At 39.4% G+C, this 24,131-nt stretch overlaps 1 protein-coding gene across 3 annotated transcripts in view; it reads right to left on the minus strand.

Annotated features, from left to right (window-relative positions):
* Map3k1 (mitogen-activated protein kinase kinase kinase 1) overlaps positions 1 to 18,803 on the minus strand; it is a 79,794-nt gene extending 60,991 nt beyond the window's left edge. For 2 of the 3 annotated variants that reach the window (XM_027938111.3, XM_071612600.1), the window contains exon 1: positions 17,117 to 17,613. In XM_027938111.3, coding sequence (XP_027793912.3) covers positions 17,117 to 17,601 — 485 coding nt within the window. In that variant the 5' untranslated portion in view covers positions 17,602 to 17,613. Of the gene's footprint in view, positions 1 to 17,116; positions 17,614 to 18,531 lie in introns of those variants that run through there. The other variant, XM_071612601.1, reaches the window with a different exon arrangement.
* Between the last annotated feature and the right edge of the window lie 5,328 nt (positions 18,804 to 24,131).

Below are 24,131 nucleotides of genomic sequence, written 5' to 3' on the forward strand. Positions count from 1 at the left end.
AGAAAATCAAATACGTCCAAAAGGAATGTCTAGTCTTGAATTTGAATTGCAATTTGATTAGGCTTTTTAAAAAACAAAAGCAGTACAAGAAACTGGGATTTGTTATCAGAATAATTTTGGTTTTCAAAATACCATTTATATCATCTTAACCTTCATATAAAGTAAAGCTTCTTTGAGCTCCATAGGAGGTCAAAGAATTCTCACAGAATTCATGTTTTTGGTTTCTGCATTAGTATTACACAAGAAATACCAGATACTGTGAAATAAGCCAGAATGTTCAAAAGGGTTTTTTTTTTTTTTTTTTAAACATTTAAAGTTCTAAAAGAAACAGTGTTTCTGAGTGTCATTTATTAAATGCAGATGTTAACATGCTACCAATCTTTGAAAAGGTAAACTAAATGTCCACCTGGTAGCTGGTGTGACTAAACCTGAATTACAAAATGAACCAACAGGAAAATATTGTTAAAGTCAAGGGGTAAAAAAATTCAGAGCTAGATCTTTTATGGTTCTTCATGTTCTCTCAGAGTCTACCCATCCCAGGAAGAGGCCTGACTGGATTTTGTAGTTTACTGGCTCCAGAGTGAGTCAACTACAAAACCTTCCCTACTTGCCTGCCCTTCCCTACTTTCTGTTCTCTGTCTTGTTCCTGCTCAGGTTTCCTCAAAAAGTTGGCTGCTTCTCTGCTCCCGTGAGGAGAATAGCTCAATATCCTTTTGAGCAAGTCTTGTTCAGGAAGAACAATCATTGGAAGCATCTCAACTCTCCACGCCTGGGAGTCCACCTGGCCTTTGCTGCAATACATTACAGTAAGTAGCACTTCCCTCTGTTGCTGAGGACCCCAGTGTGAAAACTAGTGAGGCTTTCACTTCCCAGAGTTAAAAGACTCCAAAATGTTACTGGGCCGTGGGAGAGAACATGAAACCACATAGCTAAGAGCACAGACAGTACTGTCACCCTTACTGACCCACACGGGAATCATGTGACAGTGCAGGAACCAATGATGCCTGTCAGGCCTCTGCAGAGATTATAGTCAAATGTACACACCTGATCCTAAAAAAAATACGTAATTTTCATAGGAACAAACCTGGAAGACAGAGCTGCAATGCCAAAATAACTAAATTTCCAACACATTATAATATTTTAAAGAAAAAAAAATATTATTTTAAAAGATTTGACACATGTGACTGCGTAAGCCTAGAGAAAAGAATGAATCAACATTTTAAGTACACTACATTCATTAATCAGAAACTTTTTACAAAGCATATAAGTGCTGTTATCAATGCTTTTTATCAATGTCTTTTTAATGTACTCTCCCCTAGAACATTAAAAAAAATCAATCCCAGATTAGACATTAAAATATCAATAAATGACAGCTTCAAATTACCTACCTTTTATGGCTATTTTTTATTTTTTTGTATGACTGGTTTCAAAACTCTCTGGCTAATAAAAAATGTAGCTCATGTGCTCTAAATATATACAAAATGAAATAGTTGGGGTAGAAATGACCCAACAGCATAAGAACTGCTTAGGAGTAAAAGTACAGTATAGGTAATTCCAAACAGATAGGTAACATTTGATTACAAATGCAGACCCTATCAGTGCTCCATAAGTGACTTATAAAACAAGGTTTATTTTTAACAATGCACTGAGGAAACACAGGCAGACTGGGTGCACTGGCACTCCAAAACCCTTATTGTAGGAAAGAATTCAGCGAGAATAGCTCACAGATCCTGCAATAGCATCACTCAGAAATCACTCAGAACAGCATGGCAGGAAGGAGTGAAAAGGAAATTCTTTAGCAAAACTTGTGCATGTATAGTGTGTGTGTTGGGGGGGGGGGGTGCAAATGTTATATGTGTATGTGCTGAAAGAAGAAGAAACAGGAAACAGAAAATCTGCCAAAATAAACAACAACAACAAAAAATCACAAAACTTCATTTTGGGTCAAGTGTGGACAAACATAATCTCTACTTAGATAAGAATTTTCTATTAACTTGTTTTTAGAAATTAAAATCTCTGACATTCTTTATTCTGGAGACCCCTGAACAAGAATACAGATTATATTGCACAAAGAAATTCTGAACATACTTCTTAGCAAGTGGCTGGATTCAGAGATAAGCTGACTTCAGACACTAATGGTTTTATATCTTATCAAAAAAAAACTTGGCCCAGGAAGTAAGAAGGAGAAGAGAAAGCAAGTTCTTAAGCATAACCTTTTCTCTTTGATGCCCAAACTGCCTTTCTGGACCTGAGCCCAAAAAGGGAAGGCTTTGTTCTCATGTGTCTTGGGCACTATTTAAAACTCTCCTAGCAAATCCTCTTGCAGTGGAGGGAATGTTCTACTATCCACTTAAAAACTGCAGAATAATTTCAGTTTGCACTGTGCAGATGACAGTCTTTAACTATTGGTGACAACACCTATAGCCAATTAACAGGACCAGTAACAACAGAATTGAGAATGTTGCTAAAGCAACTGACATCAAAGACTGCTCTATTCCTTATCCCAGCCTTATCTGGAATCCATGAGCTGGTATAGTAAGTGGTAAGTGCCCCAAAAAAATACCTGAATAACAGTTTCAAACACTAAAAACTAGGGAACTGCTGCCATGGGTTGTGACAGAAGCAGCAAGGGTTAAGTATTCTTCTCTACCAGGAATCTAAGACAAAAAGTAATTACTGCTGATGTCCCTGCGTTTAGCAATGAATTATGAGCAGCTTCAGTTCTGTGTATGAAGAAGAGCACTGGGCAAGAAGATGTGTGAGGAAATGTTTCAAGCTGGTACAATCACAATGATTAAACCAGTCAAAGGGTCTTATTCTACTCAATCTACTTGAAAGTCATAATTTTCTAGAACTCAAAACTAAAGTTATTAGATTAAAAAGAAAATTAAAGTAGGGTTTGGTGGTGCATGCCTATAATCTCAGCTACTCAGTAGCCTCAGGCAGGAGGATCATAAGTTCGAGGCCAGTTTGGGTAATTTAGTGAGACTCTGTCTCAAAATTTTTAAAAAAGGGCGGGGAGTATAGCTCAGTAAGAGAGTGCCCCTGGATTCAATCCTCAGTACCACAAAAATAAAATGATCCATAGTGAAATTTGTAATTTCCAGTAACTGCCAACTCTGTCCAAATTTGTGAAAAAGGCCCCCAAATATAATTAAATCTAAGATAATATTCTTCCAGCATATTTTTTTAACTTAATGTCATTTGAAATATATATTTTCTATTTTTCTGAGCCTTCACAATGAGGAAACAATGAAACAAAGTATCACTGAATAATGCATTTTAAAGGTTTAAAAAAGTGTGTGTGTGTGTGTGTGTGTGTATATATATTATATATATTATTATATATATTATATATATATATATATATATATATATATATATATATATATATATATATACATACACATACAGAGAGAGAGAGACACACACACACACATTTATGAAGAGACCTTTATAAACACAGGAAACAAAGGACTGTTTTGCTTGTTACAGAGTATACCTGATGAATATCCTTTCTTTCTGTAATTAAAACTGAGATAAAAAAATTAGCTTGTAACAGTAAATTTACCAAAAAGTAGATTTTCAAAACTGCCCCCCCAACTTGGTAATTAATATCTTCTAAACACAAACATGCTACTGCTTTGCCCTAATTTATTTTCTCACTTTGCAAAATAATATTCTTCCAGCATAGTTATTTTTTTTGTTTTATTTAATGTCATTTAATATATATGTTTTCTATTTTTCTGAGCCTTCAATGCTTTTCATTTGTATATCTTTTCATGGTTGCTGGTACCCAGGTTTAAAATCCCAAGAGTTGATAAGTTCAAAGAACTATCTGTTGTTTCAATAATTACAGATAAATTTAATCATAAGAAATAATTTTAAATTAAATTTTTGGAAAGTTACAAGAACTTGAAGGGAACTAAGATTATGTAAGCCAATCTATTTATTTTCAGAGATAAGAAAACAAAACCCAGGAGACCTGCCTTAGGTCACAAAGTAATGAGAACCCTGATCTATCCACTACTGGTGAGATGCTTTACCCCTATCACAGAATTTTAAATGTTTCAGTTTTCCAATTTTTCTTAGTAAATTCTTTCAAAATGATAGGGAAAAAATAATTGCTTTAAAGAAGATGCACAACCTATACAACCTGCCTTTGCTACACTAATAGTGACTAGCAAGGTAACCTTGAGCACCCTCATCCTCTCTGGTATAGTCAAAGTACTGTAGCGTGTCTTCACAGTCACTACGTATATATATGAAAAGAAATACTGAATCCCATTAACATGTACAATGAATACACATTAATAAAAAACTTAGAAAAAGAACCATGTTTCATTATATCAGCTAATTACCACCACTAACCCCATTTTAGAGATGAGAAATTTCAGATTCAAAGAAATGAAGTGACTTTCCCAGAATCCAGTGTCAGTAAGTACCTAATAAGCCAGACTCCTCAGGCTGACCTTCTGAATCTCCACATAGTACTATATGAAATGAAAATGCACAATTCTAAAACCACATTCAGAAGAGTAGATGAAATTCATTGTGCAAGAGAACATTTCCTAATCTGCAAATCTTGGAAATCATGGGGAACAGCTTGGAGTAGAAGAGCCACAGCTCCCAGAAGTATGACTTTAGACTGTTCTTGTCTAGGTCTGGTGCAACTCCTCTTTTGGGCCTCCTGACCCACTTCCTAGTGCACTGTGGTTACCTGTCCAGCTACAAAGGCTTTTTATTTTGTCCTAAGCATTGAGATCTAACGATTGGAAAACAGAACAATAATAAGGCAGAGAGCTCTGCCTGGTTCTATTTGGCTAAAGCCCTGACTCTTGTCCCCATCTTGGTCTTTGGGCCCTGTCTGCACCCTGTCTCCACCCAGATGGGGTTACCTGAACTATACTTGCCACCCTGAATATGGTCCTACAACTAATTTCTGGGCCTGTGGGGTTTCCACCTAGCCCCAAGCCAGGAAACCCCCTGTAAGCTCCTTTTGCCTATTTCACTCCTCTGCATTCTTTAGGACTAGGCACACCACCTCAAATATCCCAGCATCTCCCCCATACTCAGCTGACTAAGGCCAGAACCACCCTTGTCATCAGGTAAACTCCCCTGTAGGCCAAGTGACAGCAGGTGGAGACTTCCTCCCCACTGGGTCCCAGCATTGCACAGCATTCACTAAGTTTCCTTGGCATATGTGCCTCCTCATCAGGATTGGTGGCAGCATTGATGATGGGCACTCACTCTGGCATGCTTACTACTTTGCCCTTTTATTTTTCTAGAAACACCCAAAGACTAGACCAAAGGGGATTCTATGGGCCTCACATGACATGCTTGCTTACCTATAATCCATCAGCTTGCTGGGACCTTTGCCTACAGAGGTCCAGCAGCTGATATAAATCTTGTGATGGACATGCCCATGCCCTAGTAAAGCTCTCTGCTTCAAGCATTTGAGCTTATCTGTTGTTTGACCTGTGAAGGCCTTGGATTATTCTAGAGGACAACCTTTGCTAAGCATCAACATTTTTTTCCCCCCCGAGACTTCTCCTTTGAAATTTTAATACAAATTAATAGGAAATTTTGATTCATTTTACAATACTATGTGCTTTAAATACACCTCTTTGAAAATACTATTGCTCAGAAAGTCATGACTACATCTATGATGATAAAGGAAAAAGTAAATGTTTAACAGGTGTCAACTCTAACTCAAATATTGAGAAACGGTAGAGTTCGGCAGAATTCACTCACAGTATAGTGCTGATTTCTACCAATAGCCACCTTTGCTTTTAGTAAGATGCCAATAATTTATTGCAAACGGGAAAAAACAAATAAACAAAAACCAATATCTCACAGAGGAGGCAGAATGAGTACACTGGATAAGGGAAGGAGCATTCGGCACCCTGTGAGGGAAGCAAGGCCAGCCGGGGGACACAAACACGAGCAGTATGGAATGACAGGAGAGGGTGACCTGGAAGGAGGTGCCGAGGAGTGGGAAAGTCCTACCCCCAGGGACTTCTAAGTCTCAAATTCATCCTGAGGATGAAGAAAAGGCTGACTGTCCAGACCCTGGGTGAGCAGCCATGGACGTAGAGAAAAGTGGGTTGACGTAGGGTTAGAGAGAAGTGAGACAGAATGGGTGACTGAGTACAGGGTGAGAGGAAGGAGTCAGGGGACTAACAGCAGACCAACCAGGGAGATGGCGGCAGTGTTCACCCACCAAAAGGACAAGAAGCTCTGACTACAAGGATGGAGAGGCTGGGAGGACTGGGGTTCAGTATGCATACACAATAGCTAAAGTGCCTGGCAGAGCTGTCCCTCCTAGGAGGAACTATGCAGATGACAGTTGGTCATACAGTTCTATCATTGAAGGCAAACATATTTTAGGGACCAAAATATTAATAAGGATGAGTCAGCAAAGATATAACTGATAATCTTCTGATAGACCCTTTCCTTTCTGGTAAATGACTGGCTTTCTTTTACTCTTTCTATAAAACTTGAAATTTTGTTATTTAAGAATATAGACTTTTAGAGCAAAAAAAGGTCTGAAATACATGTGTTTGAGAATTTCCAAGTATGCAAAAATTTTACTACATGATAAAGGGAATTTTTTTTTTTTTAACTCAATAAACAGTGTTGGGACACCTGGCCAATCAATCATTTGAAGAAAATAAAGTTAGATCCCTAAAATCAACCCTTAAGCTTCAGATGGATATGAGATTAAAGTATTTTAACTCATAAAAATACTATTAGAAATTTTACAATAGGGAATAATAATAGCTAATAATTATATAGCTAATAGTCACAAGTTAATACTTGTATAAGAAACTGGTCAGTTACAATGCTTGATAGGAGTGAAACTGACTAGCATTCAGGTGCTTATACTCTTACTACACAGCACTGCCTCTCTGAAAGGCATTTGATGTGCTTTAAACAGAAGTTATCAAAGAAAAACAACTGGAATTTGAAAAAAAAATTAAAGCTTCTTAATGGACAAATAATAATAATCAAAGTCATAACATAAAAATAGAGGAAAACAGCTGCAACAAATGTCAGGGCTAATATTACAATACACAAAGAGTGCCTACAAATCAATAAGAAAAATACCAATTCTCTTCCATGTTTTAAAGAAAATAAATGCCAGGCACAGTGGTGCATACTTGCAATCCCAGTGACTTGGGAGGCTGAGGCAGGAGAACCACAAGTTTGAGGCCTTCCTCAGAAAGTAAGTGAGGTCCAGTCTCAAATACATAAATAAATAAATAAATGGCTATAGATGTGGCTCGGTAGTAAAGAACCTCTGAGTTCAATCCTTAGTACCAACAACAACAAAAGAAGAAAAGAAAAGAAAGAAAGAAAAAGAAAAAGAAAAGAAAGAGGCTGAGGTTGTAACTCAGTGGCAGAGTGCTTGCCTAGCATGTGTGAGGCACTGGGTTCAATCCTCAGTACCACCTAAAAATAAGTAAATGAAATAAAGGTATTGTGTCCATCTACAACAACAAAAAATATATATAAAAAAGAAAGAAAGAAAGAAGTACTCAAAAGAAGCATGAAATTGTAAATAAGTACAAAATATACAGTGACCACGAAAAGCTAAGAAATGTGAGAAGCCATCTTTCATTCACCAGATTGGCAAAAATAGAAGACCAATAATACACAATATTGGCAAGAATGTTGGGCAATGGGCATTCTCATGCACTATGAGGTAAATGTAAACTAGCACAATGTTTTACAAGGCAAACTGGTTATAGTATCAAAATTTTAAATATGCGCACCCCTGTTTCAGAATTCCATTTCTGAATATTTATTGTCCAGAACAAAAGGCCCAACTATATAAATATTACATATAAAAGAAGTCACTAAAGCTTAACATAAGAACCTAAAAGCAAATAATATAAATGTCTAAAAACAGGAAACTGGCTAATTGAGATATTGTTGATGAAATACTACACAGTCCTTTAATTGACAGCTCTCTGTTCAGAAAGATAACTTACAACATACTGTTAAGAAAAAAAGCACACTGTACAGTAATACACATAGTATGGTTCTATTTATTAAATAATGAAGACATCATTTTTTAAAAAATTGTTCCATTGCTTTCAAAAGAACTGTTCAATGATGTTATTGAAATTAAATTCTATAAATTTTAAATACCATCAAGGCCTTGAGATGCCAGATATAACATCATAATCTTGTTATAATACAGTATAATGGTTTGAAGATGCTTTGTACCAGAATGCATACAATGTACTTACAAAATTCAAAATAAATTTAGATTAAAATTGTAAAAATGTTTTCAGGGGTATTGATATTTACATCAATCTGTTGCACCTTTTTCAAATCTAAGGTTCAATAAAAATAAATTAAGAGCACTAATGGAAGTTCAGGAAATTGATAATAGCTATAGCCAATTAAGATATTTTAGGGGGGGAAAAGCAAGAAACTATGAAGTGCTGTTTGATGATACAAATATCATTTTAGAACATGTAGACATTAAGAATGTTTGTGAAACCATCTCATTTCAATGAAAAAGCTACCAGTAATTATATAATTTGGTCAATGCTACAGAGTTGGAACCTTACTCCTCGAAATCTAACTAGGAAAAAGGTCAGAATACATTGGTGTGTCTTAATACTTATTAAGTATTTCAAATAACTTGTAGGGTATAAAATGACATAGGCCAACAAATAAAGCAAAGAAGTTTTCCATACAGATAATCCACAAGACATTTCTAATAAGCAGCACCTAATTTTATGTAATTCTAAAGTATGCCTCTTAATTTAGTATATCAGGGCCGCAGAACTACAACTCAGATAATTTAGAGGTTTACCACTTCAAGGATCGTTTTCCTTAATAGAAATAAATTATAACTTTTCAACTTTAATTCACTGAGACTATAGAAACAAGATAACTTTTTAATAATGAGCTACAGTAGCTCTGACAAATAAAAATAATCATGTAGTCTTGATCACACTTATTTTACAAGTTAGGAAAGTTATTTCAAAAAGTAATGTTGAATAGTGAGTGCTATGATTTAATAATATATAATTTTAGAGGCTATCCAGGTGGACCTAGCTGTCCCAACACCAGGTGGCCCCCGAATGCACTGTTTTAAAATTCTCTTCTGCCTTCCTCCCCTGTGTCTGTGAGGTCAGCCAACCCTGCTGCCATAAGGTAACCTGCCTGCCTCTGGCTCAGCTCACACTGCCATCCCTCCTGCTGTTAAAAGTTGTGTGTTAGGAACACCAAATGAACAAAACTGCAAGGACAACATCTTAGATAAGTGTCAACAGCCAGCAAATGTCCTGGACACTCTTCTGAGTGTAAAATCAAAGGACTTCAAAGCACAGATTTTGTTTCAGAACCTTTGGCTGCTCAGAGACATTTTTTTTTCCCCTTAGTGCTAAACTGTGTTCTAGATAAGGGATGCTGCTGGGTTTAGTTACCACTACTAAGTTTTCTGTTACACGGGTTCTTAGCTCCTGAAACACTGTATAGTAGTTGTCTAACAAATCTTTTCTTTAACGCAAATGTGAACTTTTATTATCTGAGGCTGACTTATCAAATTAGTCAATTCTGGATGAGATTAGAGTTTTCAAGACAAGAATCCTAAAAGTGGTATTTAACTTTAGGTTACTTTCTGAGAACCTGGAAAAACAAACAGTTATGTCAATGCATAACATTTTTATGCACAATGTTATTCCTGGAAAAACATTCTTGAATCCCTAGAAAGTATAGGAGAATTACATATGCATAGCACATGCTTCTAACTTATAAAATTATCATACATATAGCTATTTGCTGTAAACCTTATTTAGCTTCCTTGAGGCTTGAGGTACCAGGCATATCTACAAGTCGGGGTATCTCCCAATGAGTCTATCACAAACCAATAATTTGGAAACACCAATAGTCTAAGATTTTGCGTTTTAACCTCTTCTTAGCTAGGTCCTAAACTACGTCTGACCAAAAAGGAAGAACAGATGACCCCACTAGTTTGGGCACGCTATGGCATTATCTTTCTCCTTTTATTCAATAAATATTTACCAAATATTCATCTTGTAGCAGGCATTTTGCTAGGTGTTGAGTCCCTAACCAGTCAAAGGCCCTGTACACTCAGGTCTTGCCATCTTCTGGGGAAGAAGGTTGTTCAGCCGGTTGAGAAAATAAAGTATAAATCTCAATATTGACAGTAGGGATGCTGTACCACAAAGCCAGACTAGGTAATCTGTGAATGGGCTAATGTCTTAACAAAGAAGAGCTGACATGGGGAATGGGAAGAGAGTTGCTGGCAGAGGGGGCATGCAAAGGACCTGTGGCAGGAGGCAGTATGCTAAACTTGAGGAAATGAAAGAAGTCAGGTCTGGGGAGAACAAGGGCATGTGTCAGATGGATCCAGACCTGGAAAGGCAGATAAGAGTCCTGGTAAGGCGAGTTAAGGATTCATTTTGTCTTTATCCAAATGGAAAGCATTTGAAAAGTTTTAAAATTCAATTGAATTCATTTCACTTTTCTGGAGGGAATAAGTTAAGATCTGATTAATCTCTAGCCACATAATCCAGAGAGCAGACTGGGAGGGAAAAGGGCTATAATGTAGCAGTGTGTGAGGGGGGTTGTGACATCAGTCCAAACTAGATAATGGATGCTGAGACTGGGATGTGATGGCAGCTCAAATCACCAGCACCTAAGAAGGGGAGCATGAGGGTCAAGGATGACTCCTAGATTCTAATTCTGCCATTTAATGAACAGAGAGCATGTTAGCAGAAGGTTTAGTGAAGACTGTGAATCTGGACTTGGACATACGAGTGCAGAGTATCATGCAGATAGTTAAGTGTAGATCTTAAGTTTAAGAGAGATCGTAACTGGGAAAATAACCTCTGAAATCACTTGTGAATGGCCAATAACCGATCAAAGGGCATTAATGAATCTCAGTTGGTATGGAGGACACAGAATGAAAGGCCTAGGAACACCCTAAGGGTCTTTTAGCATTAATGTTCCAGGGGATGAAGACGGCCACCAAGGAAGAACTGCCAAGGTTAAGAAAAATCAGGAGGGCTTACTCATTAACATAAGTAACACTGTTTCAAACAGAGGAACTCAATTTTATCAATTATTTGACAGCTTGAACGTGGCTCCAATTTTTTATAACTATACTTAAGTCATTGAAGTACACTAATTATTTAAATTTTATATTATATTGAATTGGTCATAATGATCGATGACTGCTTATTAAATATCAATTACTGCAACTAAATATTAAGCAATGTATAAAACATAAAAACTCATGCTGGGAGATGATACAAAAAGTAAGATAGAATTCCTAGTCTGTTAACAACTGATATTTGGTATTCAGAATGCTGTAAGACCAGTTTGAAGATTATTTGATAACATATCAGTTAAATGATTATTTAGGCAACACAGAAAAGTAATGATAACATCTACTTGTCAAGAACAGTGCATCCACACAAAGCCCAGTATCCACACTCTCCTCATTCCATATATACCCATCATCATCCTGCTTGCATGTGATAAACTTAGTTAATACACTAATGATAGAAATGTGCGTGTTGTACCATGTAACTCCAAGAACTTCCTCTTTAAGAGGTTTAATGGCCACATTAATAAATCCCAGGTGACAGAAGTGTACTTTCAGAAATATATACTTAGTGGGTCTTAATGATTCTCCTTACCATTCTACATCTCAATCTATTACATCAAACTAACCAGCCTGGCATTGCAAAGGAGTCAGTCACTAATAATATAGAACTCCCTTCCATACCAAACATACCTAAATCAACAGTGACATGCCATAGGCAGATGAACACAAGGATATCTTCTTGATCATCTTATGCCCTAGAGCATATTTTACATTTCCCTACGTAGTTTTTTTAATGAGCAGAGTTGCTGTTTATTATTGACTGAATTTTAAAACCAATGTTGGCAGACACTGAATTTCTTGTTCCTCATGCCCTCATTTTAATTTTCTCTTGCAAAAGAAAAAAAATATCATGTCTGGACTTGCAGCTCCATCTATATTACTCTTAAGAGTAGGTAGAAAAATAGTTTGAAACTAATCTGTATCTAGATTTCTTTTTCCATTTCTGTGATCCTAAACTAAAGCATCTCTGTCCTAAGGAGGGGGGGGGGGGACACCAAAAGAAAACGGGCAAAAACTAGCAGGCTGAATGTATAAGCAAAAGATAAGACAAACCTACCCCTCACAACTACTAAGGCCAATTCATTCCTTAGAAAATTAAGAAGGTAACACTGGTTGGCCACAGGAATATGGTATGGAATGTTGTAGATGAGACTCAGAGCACAAATATTTAATCTGGGTGCCCCTCCATATCCTCATCTACTAAACAAAACAGAGGCTATGTACTGCTGACCCTCTCCTCTACTATCAATTATCTGCAAAGGTTCATAAAGGTTGAATGAATGAAATCTCATACAGTAACAAAGAGGCAGGATCCAGCAATACTGGAAGTCTCTCACCCTGTGTGGTTATCAAGATGAATGAATGACAGTCCATATTCTTTATTTCCTTTCACATATAATTTAATATAGCAAAAACCAATAAATCTAAGAAACATTGACACTAATCATTTATCCTCTTTTCCTAGCATGTTGGAGGATCCTGAATATTACTTACTTGTATTAGGTGTACAAGGCAGGTTTAAGAAAGATGTGCATCATGTAAGTATTAGCAGATGAATGCAGCACTGAGTAGAGACCAAGCTAGTGGTCTATCAGAACTCCTGCAAAACAACTGTCTTCTTAAAACCTTCAGTTAATTTGAAAAAGAAGACGGAAGAAGCACATAGTAATGAAAAGCAATGGACTACAGAGTCAGACTGACTTGGGGTTGCATCCTAGCTCTGACTTCTAGTTGTATGATCATGGAGTTTTACCATCCCCAATGAGTTTCAACCTCCTGAAAAGAGAAATTACAATGCCTTAGAGGGCTATAGTGATGATTATATAAGATTAAATAAGATGATTAAATAAGAAAAAAAAGTGTGTGTGTGTGTATCTTACCCAACATAAAAGACAAGGAAAGTGATATATAAAAGCTATCTACACCTATCTATATGCTCAATTAACATGTTAAAAGCCACAGGTACAATCCTGATATTTTTGTAATTTTAAGAGTACCTGACTAATCTCACTGCATTGCAATAAACCTTTTAATTCTGGTTCTGATTTCTTTCATGATTAAAATGTTCTTGTGCTTCAATTAAAAAAAAATAAAATGTTTTAAAATTATTTCTTAAAGACAACTTTGGCTTATTCCTAATACTGCACACTTCATCATATTAATATTCTGTGCAATTACTTAACTTTTGGGAAGGATGCTGGAGATCCAACCCAGGGCCTTGCTGATGAGCCTCACTTCCAGCTCCCATTTACTTTTTAAAGTAGCTCTCACTTTAGACTTAAAATTAAAAGAGGAGGCCAGAACTAAGGAAATAACTAAGTCTAAGGAATATACATGGTATATCTTATACAAGCAAAGCATTCCATGGCTAGAGGTATAATTCACATGATGGAGTTCTTAAGCAGACTCTGAAGACAACTGCTTTTCCAGGCCATATTTTTCCACTGCGTTCCATACCAAGAGATATCTCTCAACCCAAGAAAATGAGTGGGATACAGAATGCAAAAGTAGTGCTTTCTAACTCAGAGCACTTCTGACTGCCCCGTATTATAACTAGGGGAAATCCATTCCCCACTACTTGCCACCCTATCACTTCTTCCTTTGGAATGCACATAGCCAGTGTCAAGGACTGATTAGCAGACTCAGCCTAGGCAAGCTGTAGCTAGTTTTTTTTTTTTTTTTTTTTGCTCTTGGTGAAACCAAAAGAACACTCCTTTCTTCCCACATTTTGAAATCTTCAAGTTGACAAGTCAGTGACCATTTCTAAAACATGCAACATATTTTGCTTGAGGTGCTACAGAAGACTTGAAAGAATATCAATGAACAGGGTTACTTCCTGTTTTTCCTATCTAACAAAATGGAGTTATTATAGTGTATTGGAAATCATATATTAAGGAATGTTGGTTAACCAGTCACTCTTGCCAAGATCAGATATGAAAAGAAAACAAAAGTTGGCAACAATTCTAGCTCTGATATTTCTCTTCCAGAATTATATTTAATAAGGTTAATCTTTGAAGAATCCATTTTTTTTACCTGATTTTAAATGGAATTTGGACACAATTTATAACTACAACACAAAATCATATAAGATTATCTTATGTGACTACTTCTATTATTTTATTAAAAAAAATCACCAACTTAATTTTTAAAAAGACTTATTTTTAGCTAACTCTTACATGTCCTTTCTAGTAACAGGTCACTAAATTGTATTTTCATTTCAACAACTTCTAAAAGGAAGTGAAACTGAGGGCTATATGAGGATATAACAGCAGCCTATGAAATATTCTTAGTTTTAAGCAAAAACTAACACTAACAAGTACAGCATATCTTGTTCTTTCATGGGCCAGCAAATTGATAGTTTGGTTTTTTAAGTTACAAAAATAGGATGGAGTAATTATATCTACCAAACTCACAATAGCCTGTTCAATGGAGAGTAACACTGTAATTTTTCTTCAAAGACAGTAAATAGGAAGAAAAAGCCCCTAATTCTGTAATATAAGGAAAAATCCCAAACCCTTGGGCGCCACTTACAGGCACTAAACTTTCACTGATTTCAGTTATTACCCTGAAGAGGGATAGACATAAAATCTTTGATTTTAATGGGTATTTCTTATATAATTTATTATTTGTAAATGTATTTCCTATACTTCCAATTTCTACATCCAAAATTATAAACTGAAGGAAATTCTTAAGTAAAAATTACAAAGCTCTCTTTTTAAAAAATTCAGTAGTTCTGTAGGAGAAGTCTTCAGACCTCCACTACTGTTGAAACAAAAATATTTAAAAATTTCAGTTTTAGATTTTCCTCTTGAAAGTATGAATAACTACTGTCAAAAAGAGGAAAATGCACAATTCAACTGAGATCTTATAGTACTGCTTACAATCAGCTTTTTCTAAGACTTTAAGTGGTAAATAATCTGACAATATAAATAAAACACATGGAAATATTATAGTACAAGTATTTTTCTCTATAATCTAAGTTTTTACACCAATAGATTCAAATGAATTTCAACCCCACTGTCAAGAAAACTGAAAAAAATAATCACTACATTTCAAAAGATAGGGATCAAAATTTTATTACAAATGAAATCTTTGCATATGACATTTGGGATGAACCAAGAGCATTCTGGTTAATAAAATTACTTGTTTGAAAAAATATTATGCTTACTAATCCATTATTTAATATACTGTGCAATTAAATCCCCCCTTAAAGAAAGGAAACAAAAATTAAGCATGGATTACTTAGTCTTTGAATCTCACAAATTATTTATTATATCCAAAAAATAAATAAAATTAATTTCTCAAATTTGGGGTCAATTTTTTTAAAAATCCGAAATGTAGTAACAATTGCCTTCTAAGAATTATTCTGATTGAGTTTTAATCTGATCTGCACAGAAACAAGACACCGTGGAGCAACATTTCTTCTTGTAAGACTAAGTTATGTGTACCACTGCATACAGAAAACTGTACCAGTCACAAATCTCCTTTCATTGTAATATCGCCATGGTACAGTGCTAAGCATATTTTTTAGATTTTATTTATTTTTTGGTAGGGGAAGACTTCCAAGTAATAAACGGACCATGTTTTTAAACCAACATACAAGTGCACAAAAAAGAATCAAAGCATATTAAATAATTAACCAAAACCTACTGTCTGACGCATCTCACAGTAGACACACTTTACTCCCTTAATAAATGTCAGGGAATTCTATAGAGCAGCGAGTGACTATTACGAAAATATTTCCAGCAACTCTAAACGCCCATCAACACTTTGTGCTTTTGCAATTACTATCAGTTGTTTAAAAAAAAAAAAAAAAAGACTATAGCTGTCACACTTAAAAGAACTTCTTTTAACAGAAAAATTTCCAATAGCCAAAACAGTGTGAGGCCGAGGAGCCAAATTACCTTACACATTTCCTAATTCACGTGCACCATAAGACCCATCTGAGCCGAAGCCCACAGCACCGTGACCCCTGGAATTCGGCGGCGGCCGGTGCAGCTGCACCAAGCAGGCAGCACCGCACCCGCGCTGCGGTTCCCAGCCACGCCGCAGGGGCTGCGGGGAGCAGTCACCACCGCTTTGAAACTGAATGGCTGACACATCCGGTCCTGGCTCCTACACCACTTCGCCAAATGCAAACTTCAAAGGCCAAATTCAAACTCCAAACAGAAGTCACTGGAGTCTTAGTGATGCAGTATGAATTCCCAAGAACACAAGGAGCTGTTGGGGGTCGCAGTTCGAAAAACCACACGTCCTAGAAGACCACAAGCCCCGCCGAGTCTGCAGCGGTCAGCCGGTGCCGCTTTGACAGGCGTTACCCCGCGATACACCCGGAGCCCCCGCGGCCGGCACTCGAGGCGCGCCGCCTGCGCCCGGGTCCGGTCCCGGTTCCTGCCCGGGCACTCAAGCTCCTACGGGCCCAAGGGCTCTGCCTGTCACAGCCGGGGACCTGCCGCCTTCTTGGCCTTCCGTGCCCCCCACCCGACCTTGGGTTTCCCAGTCCACCCCGCCCCTTTCCGACCTCCGCCCGCGCAGCTCGGGCCTCGCTCCCCAGTCCCTCGGGGACACCCGCCCGGGGCGCCGCCGCTGGGCTGGTACCCACCCTTGGTTCAGCCCCGGGACGCCCGTGCTCCTCGGGGAGCCCCGATCCCCGGAAACCCACAAAGCCAGCTGGGGCCCCACACCTTTCCCCAACGGGTCCCCTCAGCGCGGCTCGCACGCCTGTCACATGTCTGCAAACAATAACAAACTCTCCGGCACGTCCTCGTCCAGTCCCCCGGCTGGGACCCGGACGCCGGCCGACCCTGGAGGGCTCCGAGGTGCCAGTGGGCGCAGGTCCCGGCGAGTGGTGCCGAGCCCCGCAACGCCGAGCCCCGGGACTCCGTGCGCGGTGCCCGGGATTCATTCATTGCCCTCCGCCCGCCCAGGACCCGCCGCACCCCGGCCGCGCTTGCTTACCCGGCGGGGGCCGCTGCAGGAGGCGGCTCGGCTGCAGGCGCCGGTTTTTCCCCGGGCTCGGCCCCCACGGGGTTCGGGGCGCCGCTGTCCGGCGCGGCCGCTGGCTCCAGAGGGTGGGCGCCGCCGCCGCGGCTCGTGGGTCCGTGGGGCTGCGGCACCGCCACAGGCTGGAAACTGCTTCCACCCGCAGCCGCGTCCGCGGGATCCGGCGACGGGGAAGTGGAGGAGGACGGCGGAGAGGCGGTGAGGAAGAGTGGTGACTCGGGCAGCTGGTCCAGCTCCACACTCCGCACTTTGCGCAGCTGCCGCCGCCGCCAGTCAGCCCGCTCACGGCCCCCGCTGCCGGTCTCCCGCAGCAGCCCTGCGGCTGCCACGGGAGCGCTGCTCGCCTTGAGAGCCCCTCCGCCGCCGCCTGACTCTGGGCTCGTCGCCCCGGCGCCCGGGAATCCAGACGACGAGGCGCGATTCCCCGCCGCCGCCGCCATTTTCTCTCGCGGGCTACATTCGCTCGGCCCCTGCGAGGGAGGGAGGGGGCGGGGAGAGCGCAGGGGGCGGGCGGACGGGCGGGCGCTGCGCCGCCGGCGTAGGACCGCCTGCGCTATCTGCGTGAGCGCGGCCCGCCAGCGCCGGCCTGGAGGACCCGCGGGCGGGCGCGCGGTTGCCGGCCAGCGACGAGGCGGAGGCGGAGGCGGAGGGTGCGCCCGGGGAGGCGGTGGGCGCAGGTGGAAGGAAGGGAGTGGTCAGTGCGCCCGATTCCACAAGGGCGAGCACGGTGGGCTCCGAGAGCCCGCGCTCGGCGCTCTGGGATGGGATGGGCGCACTGCAACCGCTGCGCCCCCAGGTAGTCCCGGCCACACGGGCGAGAGGCTGGGGCTTGGTGGTAGCTTTGCGCCTCTTCCCCTTTGCTGCAATCTCGGCCCAGCTTGGGGGCGTGTGTGTGTGTGGGGGGGGGGGGTCGATGAAGCGCGCCCAACGGGAGTTGCAGATTCTGAACGAAATAATTAGTTCGAACTTGTATTTATGGTGCTTGAAGGGGACGCAGGCCAGAAGGTTTGCAGTCTGTCATTCGCACTGCTCTTTGCAGTGGATGTCTGGGGTCCCAGCGCCGACCAGCCTTCCACCCCTAGCCCGCCCGCGCCCGACGCGCAGGTGGCGCCCAGGATTGTAGCTTGTTGCAAAGCAAAAGCCAGCGTTTACCAGACGTGCTGTTGCGGACCAAAAGTAAATAAAAAGTTGTGTTGTTTTGAAGAAAGCATTCCAGCTCTTTTGTCCCATCCCCACCCCCTCGTGCTACAAATCGCAAAACTTTAAGGTTTCTCATCCTTACTTCACATCCTGAAACTGTGATTTGGGACAGCACCCCCACCCCCATCCCCCGCGCGCACCACCACCACCGCCACCGCACAAACACCCACCGGCTAGAGAGACAGGGAGGAGCGGGGGTCCCTGCAGATCTTTATTTTTTCCTTCGGCAGGCATATACAGAACCACAGAGCGCACGTTTGGGGTAAGAACCAACGCTGTGCCAGGAAGAGCTTTCATGTCATCTTCCGTCAGGTCTTGGCCCTCCCCGAATCCGATGCTTCTGGCTGCACGTCCTTCTTTCCGGCAGTCAGGTGACGGGCTGGGTTCCCCAGTCCCCAAGTCCCCACCCCTGCAATGCCCGGGTTGTCGAACGTGGCATTGGAAACCCTTGCACACCAGGAGAGACTCTGCGAGAAGGTGCTTTGGGAAGTGAAAGCAACATTTACATGTTAATGATTTTTTACTTTTTTTCAACCGAGTAGTCCTTCTGTATCGCGTTTATTTTCCCCGTCTCTTCTTTTCCTCTACACGTTTGGTCTAAGTTGGGAAATCTCCCAGAACCTGGGAGCAATGTCTCTAGATTTATTTTATGAAACATTAATTAAGACAGGGGGCAGGAGGGGTTTCTCACATAGAGAAAGGGGAGAGCTATCTTTGTCAATCATAATGTATCTAGACAAAAGCTTGAGCAATCTACAAAATAATTATTTTGACTTCTCGAAAATAGATTAAATGACAGCCCCCTTCTCAGACATAACGTTAACTGAAAAGGAAGGAGACATAGAGGGATTCTTAAAAGGGTCCTGATTTCATATTAGTTAAATGTTTTGAATATTGCTCTGACATCTGCCATAAGATAGTTTTAAATCATTACATCCAAGGATACAAATTTTGAAAGTTTAGATAAATCTGTTAATTTTTTAGCTCTACGTTTAGATTATAATTATATGCTTTTTAAAGGTAGTCAAGCATATCATCCATACCAAACAGAAGCTATTTCCCAGGTCTTCCCTGATTGCCCCACCCACCAAGTCCTGAACTGAAATGGATAAGCTTTCCTCATTTTTTATTTAGATCCAAAAATTATTTACATTTTTTTCTCACTTAGATAATTAAGTGAGAAAAGTAAGATTTAACCTTTGAAAATGGTTCCAACTTCTGACCAATTTTGTTTAAGCAAAGGAGCAGAGTAAAAATGGGATTCCAGCAAGAGATTACCTCTATCTGTAGGATGATTGAAACTGGGGACCAAATGCAACATTATCAACTAGCAATGATAGTTTCCATCCACTACACAGCATCACTGAGAAACCTAAATGTTGGTCATTTGCATAGATTCTGTTGCTTTGATTGATTTTTCCTGTAATCTTTTATGGAAACATTCTGGGTGTTGATATGCATCTGCACATGGACACACTGAATTCTTTAGAGAGACAATTCACCTAAGGATCAACTTGATTTTGCATGTTTATAGAAAGTCTTCTTAATTTTTTTATTTGTTCTAATTAGTTATACATGACAGCAGAATACATTTCAACTCATTGTACACAAATGGAGCACAAGTTTCCATTTCTCTGGCTGTACACGATGCAGAGTCACATTGTTCATGTAATCATACATGTACATAGGGTAATGAAGTCTGTCTCCTTCCACCATTCTTAGAAAGTCTTTTTTTGAAGAGTGTTTGCATGGATTCCTGCCCAACTTTCTGAGTCTTAAGCATGATTAAACCTCTTGCTATGGTTTTGGTGCTGCTTGAATCCTGCTTTATATCACTGCACAGACGCATATGTCAAATACCAAGCTACTGTTGACTCTTAATTGCCTTAATTTGATTTTTTTAATGACATAAAGGACACATCTTTCTTACAAGGTTGCCTCTAGACCAAAAACTCCAATTACCATTTCCAAGCTCTTTATTCTCACCCAGATATAAACTTTGCAGTGATTTCCCATACACCATGGCAATTTCAGTAAATTTACACCCGTGCTTTACAGATGACTGCTCCCTCACAGTGCTTCTGGGAATCACCTAAGTCACACTTCAGTTCCTAAGTCAAGTTCATTTGGAGTATCCAGTTAAACATTTGACATTTTTTTGGCTGTACATAAATATCACAGGCATTAAAATGAAAAAAAAAAGTATGCACTGGCAGAATTACTTCAGCTTGTACCTCATTCATTATATATTTATCAAGCATCTACTATGTATGTGCAAGAAATTTTTTCCCTCCTGGGAGATATGTTTTTGTTTTTCTTCATTTATTCAAAACATTCTCATCTACAATTTTATTAGTGGTTATTTATTGGGCTGACTCACAGAATTTCAGATCCATCAGTATGTGAATATATTCATATCATAGCTATGTTTGTGAGATCTGCCTTAGGTGGACATAGAAACTTAAGAGTATAATCTTGAGGGCTGGGAATGTGGCTCAAGTGGTAGCGCGCTCAACTGGCATGTGTGCAGCCCAGGTTCGATCCTCAGCACCACAAACAAAGATGTTGTGTCCGCCAAAAACTAAAAAATAAATATTAAAATTCTCTCTCTCTCAAAAAGAGTATAACCTTGAGAATAGGCCAAAAGCTGTCCTCTCGGACTTGTAGATATTTATTGTGTAACACATGCAGGAGAGATGGGGACTAGAACTTGATTTCTCTATCCTTTTCCTAGACACCACACTTCCCAGTGTTCCCAGATGTTTTAAATCAGGAAATCTTGTCATCTGTGTGGTAATTGGCCTCCTATAAGGGCACTGTAGGTGATATTATAGTAGCAAGTCTCTCAACTAGCCTCCACTTCACCATGCTTCAAAGGCCTCTGTGAAGATTATTGTTGGAGGAAGGCAGGAGGTGGAAACTTGAGAAGTGGATTTGGGTCAAGGTGGCAGTTAAGGTTTATAAAACCAAATGGCATTGAACATTTGGAATGGAAGCCCATAGAAAAAAAGAAAAAAAATGTCTCTAGGTGTATACCACATGCAGCATATAAAACAAATCTGAAAGGTTGTAAGAAGAGAATCCTCGAAGTCTCTAGACTGAATAGGCTGCTAAAAATTACTATTAAAATAATTATAAAACTGTATCGAATCTTGATTATGTGCCAGGACAGTGATAACCACTTCATGAATATTGAATTATTTGATCTACATAGTAACCCTATGCAGTAGACACTATCATCATCTCCATTTTACAAAGAGACTGAAGCCCAGGGAGGTTAAATAACTGAACCAAGAGTATGCAGTTGGGAAGCAGCAGAGACAAGATTTCAACTTAGAATGGGCTCTATATTCTGTTCTTATAACTTCAAAGCTACAATATATGTTTATTATTACTAACAAATTTAGAATATCTTTGTTGTTTTTCTATAGTTAGTTCTTACTTTCTTAGTAAACATAAAAATATTCACCAAATCTTTCAGAGTTCTTGTCTCAATGCAGCTTTTATTCCCTAATGCCTTAAACATCTGAAGTGAAAATTATACCATGAGGGTCTTCACCAATATACCCCCTTGAATGGAGAAAGAGAGAGGAATACTACACTTTGCTTTTTTTTTTTTTTTTGAAATAAAAGTTCTAAGTTGCACCAACTTTTCTATTTGAAAAAAAAAAATTTTTTTTGTAGACCAGGCAGAAAAATTTACCTTTGAATTACTATAGGTCTTAAGATAAATTATACAAAAAATAGTAGAAAAATGTAGAGACAGCTGCCCATAAAATTCCCTCCTCTCTCCATCCATTACCATGCAAGTGTACTGGGGAGCCTCTGCCTAGCTAGGAACTATGTGTTCCAGCATGCCTTGCAGCTAGGTATGAGAGCTGCCAATTTAAAAGAAATGGCACAGCTGGATACAAGTGACTACAATGGCCCAGGGGATTGCAGAGCAAGGGAATAAAAGGGTCCCTGGAAGGTCTGGATGGAGGACAGCCCCCCACCCCAACCCCCAGCCCCCCAGACAACATCAGTTTCTTCCCAGGAGTAAAATTCTATTGTCTTGAGCCATTACATGTTTAGATCTATTTGGTATAGCAGTTTAATCTACTCTAAATAATACAATATAATTTTCTTTGTTCTCTAATGCATTGTGAAACTTAAAGCTTTCTATAGGAAAAGCAGTATGACATAAAGACAGGAGGGTTTTGGTATCAGCCTGGCCTAGTGTTTGAATCTCAGCTTTTCTGCGATTAGTGATATGACCTTTGGCTGTATATACTTTAGTTGTCATTAACATATGGATGTGGTAGTCACCTTTGAAGCCTTACCCTTTCCCTTGTCCTCAACACTAGTTTGGTATACACATACCGGATATGGAAGCACCCATATCTTTCTAGCTATTGATGCTTACTTTGTTTACTAAATGACAGGGTAAAACTGGGTGCCCCCACCATCGGATCCTGTGCAGCCTGAGGCAGTGATGGAGTGACTTGACAGGAAAAGCAACTAATGATTTGCTTGGAAGTATGGGAACCCAGAGTTCATGCTTCTTCCTAACTCCAACTTCAGCGATGTCACACTAGTAGCTTGAAATTGGCAACCCGGGATACACTTATATATTTTGATGCATCATACATAGATGGGATATAATTTCTCATTTTTCTGAGTATACATATTGTAGAATCACATTGGTCATACAGTCACATACATATATACAGTAATAATGTCTGTTTCATTCTACTATTTTTCTTATCCCCATCCCCTGCCTTCCTCTCTTTTCACTTCCCTCTACTTAATCAAAGGTAATATTATTATTATTATTATTATTTGCATTACAATTCTTAATACACATACATAATGGGGATGGGGTGGGGAGCATGGGAGGATTGGAGAAATTTTAGACAGGACAAAGGGGAGGGAGGAAAATGGAGGAGGTTTGGGGATAGGAAAGATGGTGTTATGAGATGGACATCGTTACCCTAAGTACATGTATGAAGACATGAATGGTGTAACTTTACTTTGTGAATAACCAGATATGAAAAATTGTGCTCTATATGTGTACTATGAATTGAAATGTATTCTTCTGTTATGTATAACAAATTAGAGTAAATAAATAAATTCAAAAAAAGAAATTAAAAAAAAAAAGAAATTGGCAACAAGGAGAGTTTTTACACCATAGAAACTAACAAATGCTACAAATCAGAGTTCTACCCTCTACCAGAGCTGGTTGTTAAACATTGATGAACATACCAGCTCTCTTGCCCTTTGGGTGAGATAATTCAGGGGTGTGTTCTACAGTGGTTTCTAGATTTTTTTTTTTCCCAACAGGATTAAACTTTTTCTCATAGTGAAAACCAGTTTGAAAACACAACTTTATTGGCTGGTTTCCCTGTCTTACTTCCTTATTCCCTGGTCAGTATTTCTATCACCTCCCAAATCAACTAGAATCCTGTTCCAAGCTCTACATTTGGGGGAACTGAAAGAAAGACAGGGGATGACAATAAAGAAAGTTGAAATTATTGAAAGTACAGAACAGTTAGTAGGCACTTTAAAATACTATCTCCTCCCTATGCTTAAGGAATACTTACAGGTTAATTAACTGTAGTAGGAATTAAAATTATGCATTTAAAACTCACTTGCTTCAAATACATGAATCACCTCCAGTGACATTTAATTTTCACTCGGTAGAATTTTGTCATCAATAAAAATTATACATGTGAAAATGTAAGGGACTCCCTAATATTTCCAAACAGACACATTTAATCCTGGAATGTAG

Source organism: Marmota flaviventris, chromosome 5 (genome assembly GCF_047511675.1).
Source record: "Marmota flaviventris isolate mMarFla1 chromosome 5, mMarFla1.hap1, whole genome shotgun sequence".
Classification (NCBI taxonomy): Eukaryota; Metazoa; Chordata; class Mammalia; order Rodentia; family Sciuridae; genus Marmota; species Marmota flaviventris.